Source organism: Guillardia theta (genome assembly GCF_000315625.1).
Source record: "Guillardia theta CCMP2712 unplaced genomic scaffold GUITHscaffold_66, whole genome shotgun sequence".
NCBI lineage: Eukaryota > Cryptophyceae > Pyrenomonadales > Geminigeraceae > Guillardia > Guillardia theta.
Window position 1 is genome coordinate 122,336 of NW_005434608.1, and position 7,275 is coordinate 129,610.

A 7,275-nucleotide genomic window follows, 5' to 3' on the forward strand; every position below is an offset into this window, starting at 1 on the left:
AGGTTACCTATCTTATGTACCTTCATGCTGCCCATCCTGATCCTCCTGATCTATAGACAAAGACTAGCACTTCCTCCTCGATCCTCAGCATTTTCTGCCCTTTGTTGAAGTTGTTCTCGAAGTAAGTTCCGATCCTCCTCCTCCTCCTCCTCAATCCTCCTCCTCCTCCTCAATCCTCCTCCTCCTCCTCAATCCTCCTCCTCCTCCTCCTCCTCCTCCTCAATCCTCCTCAATCCTCCTCCTCCTCCTCTTCAATCCTCCTCCTCCTCCTCCTCCTCCTCTTCAATCCTCCTCCTCCTCCTCCTCCTCCTCTTCAATCCTCCTCCTCCTCCTCAATCCTTCCCTTCAACCTCACTGCTACCCCGCTTGCTCGTTCCTCCTCCTTGTCGCTTCCATGCGCTCACGAGATCCTGCACAGCTCAGATCCCACTGCGCCTCGGAATAAGGGGATGGAAACGGCTCTAACAGGTACGGGAGTCGATAACTAGAGCTCCTCTTGATCAGGCCATGTCGCCCTCCCAGCATGATCCTCTTCTTTCTCGCTTGTCACAGGATTCTCTTCCATGGCGCGACTTCCCTGGGGCAGCCAAGTGTCGCCTCTTGCAGCGTCGAGGCCACAGCCTCCGCTGCCTATCAAGATCTATGAATTTGAAGCCTGTCCCTTCTGCAGGTTCATACACCTGATGCAGGAGTAGGAGTAGGAAGGTGACGATGGGGAGGAGTAGGGGCAAGAGTAGGAGCAGGAGAAAGAGGCGGAGGTGGTACTGGTGGAGGAAATGTTGACGACGATGATTTCGATGAAGGCTTGTGCGGGAGGTGATTACCTTCCTCGATTTGGAAGTCGAAGTCTACCCCTGCCCAAAGGGCTCTCAGTTCCACAGGGCGATCGTGAGCCGCTCGCTCTGCGCGCCGGAGCCGTCCTGACCCTTGTGGTTGCGTTTCAGGTAGAGGAGAAGGGAGGGAGACAGATGTTTCCGTTCTTGGTGGATGAGAACACTGGAGTGAGCATGTACGAGTCCTCGGAGATCGTCCGCTACCTCCTTCGCACCTATGCCAACGGGGCCGAGACCCCTCCATTCCTCTTCCAGAGTGTCCTGCTATCAGGTACAGCATTACACCGCGCCATGCCGCGCTGACGAGGAGCGAGGTTGGGTCCCCACGCTCCTGCGAGCTGGGAGGGGGATGATGCGCTTCGACCGGGCGGTGGAGGAGCAGCCAAGGAAGCTTCTGGAGCTGTACAGGTCCTTCTGCTTCCTCTCCCTTCCGATCCTCACTCCCTGCTCTCAGTTACGAGAACAATCAGTTCTGCAGGTGGGGGAGAGCTGTAGGAGCCCGTGCTCTCCTCTCATGGTATACAGGCTGGTGCGGGAAGCTCTGTGCGAGCTGGAGCTGCCGTACAAGCTCATCAGTGCCGGCAAGGGGGTAAGTGGAGCTGTTCCTCCAGCATGCTGGTGACCCCTTCCTGTCCCGCACCCTCAGTCTCAGAATGGGAGGGAGAAACTGCAGGTGTGGAAGAGGAGGAGGAGGAGGAGGAGGCTGTTGCAGTGAGGTTGGAACAGGGGATCCAAGGATCGACGAGATGTCCTTACCTGGTCGATCCTAATACAGACAAGGTATGGAGGGAGGGGAGGGAAAAGTTGCTGAGGGTGACACGTCGACTGCAGCAAGTTTCTGATTCTGCGGAGATCATGAAATACTTGTTCGAGAACTACGTCAGGGCGTGAGGAGAGATTTGACGCTCGCAGACAATCAAGGGATGGAGATGTGGTAGAGTCGATCGATAGATTTAGCCGCACATTGGCGAGTAGAGGTCCTTCGAAACATTCAGCTCTGCTGTAAAGTCTCGACGGGAGCATAAGGGGGTTGGGGGGAGGGTCTCAAGTCCTCAGCTGCATTAAATCCGTTGAATCGTAAGACGTGAAGGGAGAGGGAGGAGGAGACTTTGTTTCTTCAAGGCGCCTCACGTTGATATTGCTGATGTCCAGGAATGCGGCAGCTATCAACTCAGTTCGGCTCCTCTCTTCTCTTCACTTCCTAAACTTCTTCAGCATCTCCAACGCACTCACTTTCGGCTTCGCTGTCTTCTGTGCATTGTCTGCACTGTTGCTCGATGCTGCAGAGCTCTGCGCTGCTCCCGTCGCGCCAGGAGCCGCGCCCTTGCTCCTGTCTTGGCTCGCGCTTGTCCAGCTTCGCCCTGATGACGGCTTCTTCTCCAACTCCTCATCCTCATCCGAATCATTGTTTGCTATCAGTGCCTTCATCACGTTGTCTGCTACCATCTGACACATGTCCTTCTTCTTCTCCTCGTGTGTATGAGGTGCTGCCTCCTCTGATCCTCCCAGCCTCTTGTTGTCCTCCTTGCTGGCCCCCTGGCCTGAACTCTGCGATTTCTCCTCCTCATGCTCATTCGACAACGACGCTGCTTTGACACGCCCTGAGTCTGAGTTGCTGATTGTTTCCACCTTGACTTCTGACTCCCTGCTCCCTCCTCCTTTGGAAACTTGTGCTCGGCGCCGCTTCCGGCTCTCGTCTAGCGGCTCGTCGTCGTCCAGCTCTACGACCTCATCCTTCACTGCCGCGCGCCCCTGGCGCTGAGGACGATTCTTCATAGGGCTCGGGGGGATTTCGATGGCCGGAATTACTTCCTCCTCGTCCTCGTCCTCGTCCTCGTCCTCGTCCTCGTCAAGTCGACTAGAAGCTTTCTTGCGTGCGTGCAAGATCTGGTGCCGGGGTCTCTTCCGTGACGTCTGCGCTTTCGACTCATTGGAGCTCTGAGGCTTCTTCCTCCCTCCCTTGCTACTCGTGCTCTCTTTGATGACCTCCTCCATCCAGCTCGGCACTTGCCTTCCCGATTTCAGCGTGTACACCCCACGGACGATCTTCCCCTCTGAGGGTCCGGCCTCTCTGCCATTCGAGCCGTGCTGGGCATCGGAAGCAAACACTCCTCCCTCCTCCCTTTTCACGCTTCCTCCCTCCCCACTACTCGCTGCCGCCGCTGATCCGGACGAGTCAGCCTTGCCGGCCTGCTCGTCATCGAAGCACAACAACAAGACCGCAGCGAAATGCTTACATTTCCCGCCACACTTGGAACCATCTCCACAATTACAACTCTGATCCGTCCATCCTCCACCCTCCACAAGACGCAATGATACTTGATATAGTTCTGTGCCCGATACATCAGCAGTCACCCTCCCGCTGACGGAGCGGAACCCAATCACAGACTTCTCCTGCAGGATCTCCTCTGCCTTGTCGATCTTCTTGTTCGATCGAGGTCCCATGAAGGCTTCGAGGTCTTCCTTCAGCTTCTCTCTCCCTCCATCCTCCCTCCTCTCCGCTTGCCATGCTCCAAGAGTGGTGGACATGAAAGATAGCTGAGAGGACGTGAGGGGTGGGGGGTCTATTGTAGTGGGTGGGGGTTACCGATTGTGACCAGTAGGCCCTTTTATCTAGGAGAAGCACTACTGATAAGTTGACTTACATGGCCTATGTGCTTATGCAAGGGGTGGGGGTACATCTGAACCGGTTATGCCATTTTCTATGAAACATGGTTTTCGCAATCAAGGTCAAATTTTCAAACAAATTGAACTTTTTGGATATGTTTGTTTAGATTTTTTATCAAATTTGAAATTTAATGGACAAAGTTACCACCAAATACTGAAGCTTGACTGAAATTTGGAAATTCTTGTGCTCCCAAAGTACCCTACCCCTTTCCCCCTCCTTCATACACGCGGGAAAGCACCGGTGCTTGACACTTCTGTTCGGACCGACCACAATGCTTGGCGCAGCACACGTGCTTGAGCCAGCAGCTTTCCAGTCCTCCTCCTCCTCCTCCTCCTCCTCCTCCCCTTGTTGACTAGTCGTTGTCTTCCTCTCAGTCTAGAAGCTCTTCCTCCTCTTGTACCCGTCCTCATCGAGGCTCTTTCCTTGTGCTCGGCTTCGCCTACTGCAGTCTCATACTTTGTCCTTTGGGATCAACTGAAGATAAGGCCGTTAGAGCACAGAAGACAGCAGTCAAGGTCTTGATCAGGGGTCCTGTTGACTGAACAAGAGTCCCTGGATTTCATCGGCCTTTTCTTGCAGCAGCAGCTGCCGTTCTTGTTTCCCATTGCTTGTCTTGATCTCAGCTATCTTCAAAGGAAATGGAAAGCCCGGCATCGCACATGTCAGAAGATGAGAAGAGTAACATTTCAGACAGATCAGCAACAAGCTCAGCTGGTTTGGAGCTGGAAGATTCTTGTCAAGCATGGATGTCGCTTCCGCGGAATGTTGCCCCTAAGAGCTCCTGCAAGGATTGGATGGACAAACCGACTTCTATCACCGAGACCCTCGAGTCAGACGTGCAGGCCAGTAGCAGGCAAGGAGTTGTCGTATCCTACTTGCTCGCAGACGGATTAGGCGTGACTCCTCTCTTTACCATGTAAGAAAACGTGACAAGAGTTGATGTTGACATGTTCATGTTCAATCAAATATCTTCCCTTCCCCTTTCCTTCTCTTGTTGAACCCACCACCACCACCACCTCCTCCCCCCCCCTTCTCTCTCTCTCTCTCTCTTCATCATCCCCGTCCTCGACTTTCACCCATCTGTCATCGAGTACAACTCATCCGAACTCGATCTCTGATTCCGAGCTCGAGACTTGTGCATATCGATCCCTCTCCTCCTCCACTCCTGATCTGATGTCAAGATCCCCTATCTGTTCGCTTGTGTATGCGGGTCTCTCAGGAGACGAGGAGCCTCCCCCCTGCTCCAGCTCCCTCCCAACCACACTCCCGTCCCCAAACATCCTGTCGCTCATCTCTGGCATGGCGAAGTCTTGCTGCCACCGCGCTTCCATGGGCGTGTCCTCCCGCCATATCGCAGCCTCATCCTGCCCATCTGCGACATGTCACCAGAAGATTCAGAGAGGAGAGGAGGTCTACCTCCCATGAACGGCTGGAACTTGGGAGGATCAAGATCCCACAGCCCTTCTTCTGCTCCTCCTGCCCCTCCCGCTCCTGCTTCCAACTCCCACGTGCCAAGTCTCCCTCCCGCTCCCCCTCCTGCTCCTGACTGGAAGTCCCACATCCCCGCAGCAGCTGCTCCTGCTCCTACCACTCCTCCAGCTGGCTGGAAGTCCCACATTCCTCCTCCCATAGCAGGGTTGTTGCTCCAAAGGTCTTGCGCCACCTCGTCTCCCTGCTGCATCTGGAGCCCGACCTGCAAAGAGATCAGCACAGGATGAGAATGACGGTGGAGAGCAGGAGGAGAGGAGAGAGGAGCGGTGGAAAGATGGAAAGGGGCAGGTGGAAGGGAGAGGAAGGAAAGGGACAGGGAAAAAGGAGGGAAAAGGAGGGGGAGAGGAGGAAGGAGGGAGGTCAGAGGTAGAAGGGAAGAGGAGAGGAAGATGGGAGGCAGGATGGGAGGGAGGATGGGAGGGAGAAGGGGAGGGAGGAGGGGAGGGAAGAGGGGAGGCAGGGCTAACATGTTCCATATCAGGGAACTCTTCTTCTCTGGAACAAAAGCATTAGGGTTTGCCCGTCAGTCGATCGCCTTTACCTCTGGTTGTCATACTGTGCTCTTGCACGTGCAATCGCCTCAGTCAGACTGTCACCCTGCTGTCTCGTCGCATCCTTCTTCCCTTCCTCGCCCTCCCCTTCGTTGTTCCCTTCCCACCCTCTTCCCTCCTCCTGCTCTTCGGCCTCCTTCAGCGGTCTCTCTACGGTCTTGTTGAAGTTCTGCTGGTCCAATTTCTCCTCCTGCTCCTCTGCACCTCCTGCCCCTGCCTCCTTCCACTCCTCCTCCCCCCATCCATGTTCCTTCTCGCTCTTCCCTTCCGCTGCTACATCGACCTCGTGTGCTACTGCCGCATAGTCATCCTCAGCAGAAACTTCCTCTTTCTCCCCAACGGCTTCTTCCTGCTGCTGCTGCTGCTGCTCCTCCTCCTCGTCCTGCTCGTCCTGCTCGTCCTGCTCGTCCTGCTCGTCCTGCTCGTCCTCCTGCTCTGCCTCATGAGTAGCATCCATAGTCTGTTCAGCCCTGGCGTGTTCTTCTGCGTGGGGGTCGCGGATCGTCGATTCAGAAAGCACCATCTCTTGCTCTTGAGTACCATCTCCTGCTCCTGATCTCTCCTCCTGCTCCCGTTCCTCGTCACGGTGAAATGCCTTGACCTCCACCTTCACTTGGATCAGCACAAGAATAGGATACAGAAAAGTCGCCTCCTCTCCCCTTCGCTGCACCTGCAAAACCCCTCTTCCGCTCCTCCACTAACTTGCTCTGGGTATCCTCCTTTCATCCTCCTCGTTGCCTTCCTCCCCTGCTTCCTTTTCCTGCACATCCTGCCACACTAATCCTTGCCGCCTCCTCGTCCTCGTCCTCGTCCTCGTCCACAGTCTCTCCCTCGACCTCTTCAGTGACAGTTCCCTCCTCCTCACCTCTTCTGCGCTGCTCTCAAGAACGTGTCTCCTCCCCCGGGAATGGAAGACCTGCCCGAGCAGCCCACGATTACACTGAGAACTGAGCAAGTCATGGTTTTGGGTCCTTTCCTCGTCTCCCTCCTCTTTTCTCGCTTGCACAGCTGCTGTATCTCTGCACGTCAAACAAGTCAGCACGATCTTTCTAGTTGAGGTCCCCGGCGCCAACACCTCTCAACTTCTCCCGTGTACTCCAAGTTGATCTCAATCTTCTCGTCTGTGAATGCAATCAGGTTGCCATTGAGTCGCAACACATGCCGGGGCAAGTTCCAACGCCAAGAAACGCTTCACGTTCAACACTCAACAACTCATCAATCGTTCACATCCTCCACAAAGCTCCTCAGATTTGACAGCTTGAAACGAGAGTAAGTGTGGATACGGTTCGTCCGACCTGTCTCAGTGTGGAACAGCGACATGTGCTCTTCTTCTCGTGCTTCCCTCAGCAGAGATGCTGATGGAAAAGTCACATATCTCGCGGCAAGTCAGCGATCCACTCACAGTCTCTCTCGGATCGCATCCTATGGTTGACGATGTTGCGATCGATCACGATGCCATTCTTCTTCTCCTCCATTTCAAGGATCTTCCTGCTCCTCGTCTTCACCCACAGCCCAGACCACCACCACCACCACCACCACCACCTCCTCCTCCTCCTCCTCCTCCTCCTCCTCCTCCTCCTCCTCCTCCTCCTCCTGACCTCTTCGCTCTCACAATCGCCTCACGAAGGCTCACTCGCCCAACTTCCGTTCGGTTGGCTTCTCTATCCTTGCCCTCGTCTCTGTCGCACATCGTCAAGGAGCGTCAGCCACGTAGCCAGCCCCACTGATATCG

General features: G+C 55.1%; 2 protein-coding genes across 2 annotated transcripts; one reads left to right on the forward strand and one right to left on the reverse strand.

The window, feature by feature from the left end:
* Positions 1 to 68: 68 nt before the first annotated feature.
* GUITHDRAFT_75402 (hypothetical protein) lies at positions 69 to 1,724 on the forward strand (the record flags this gene model as incomplete). Its single annotated transcript, XM_005827457.1, has 10 exons — positions 69 to 121; positions 419 to 468; positions 553 to 670; positions 804 to 888; positions 945 to 1,104; positions 1,148 to 1,241; positions 1,288 to 1,311; positions 1,359 to 1,422; positions 1,530 to 1,613; positions 1,665 to 1,724. Coding segments are annotated over 10 exons (792 nt in total), but the record flags the coding sequence as incomplete, so codon positions are not given.
* Positions 1,725 to 2,027: 303 nt separating this feature from the next.
* Positions 2,028 to 3,362, reverse strand: GUITHDRAFT_113321 (hypothetical protein; the record flags this gene model as incomplete). The annotated part of the gene is made up of 1 exon (XM_005827458.1): positions 2,028 to 3,362. The coding sequence occupies one exon, from the start codon at positions 3,360 to 3,362 to the stop codon at positions 2,028 to 2,030; it is 1,335 nt and encodes a 444-aa protein (XP_005827515.1).
* Between the last annotated feature and the right edge of the window lie 3,913 nt (positions 3,363 to 7,275).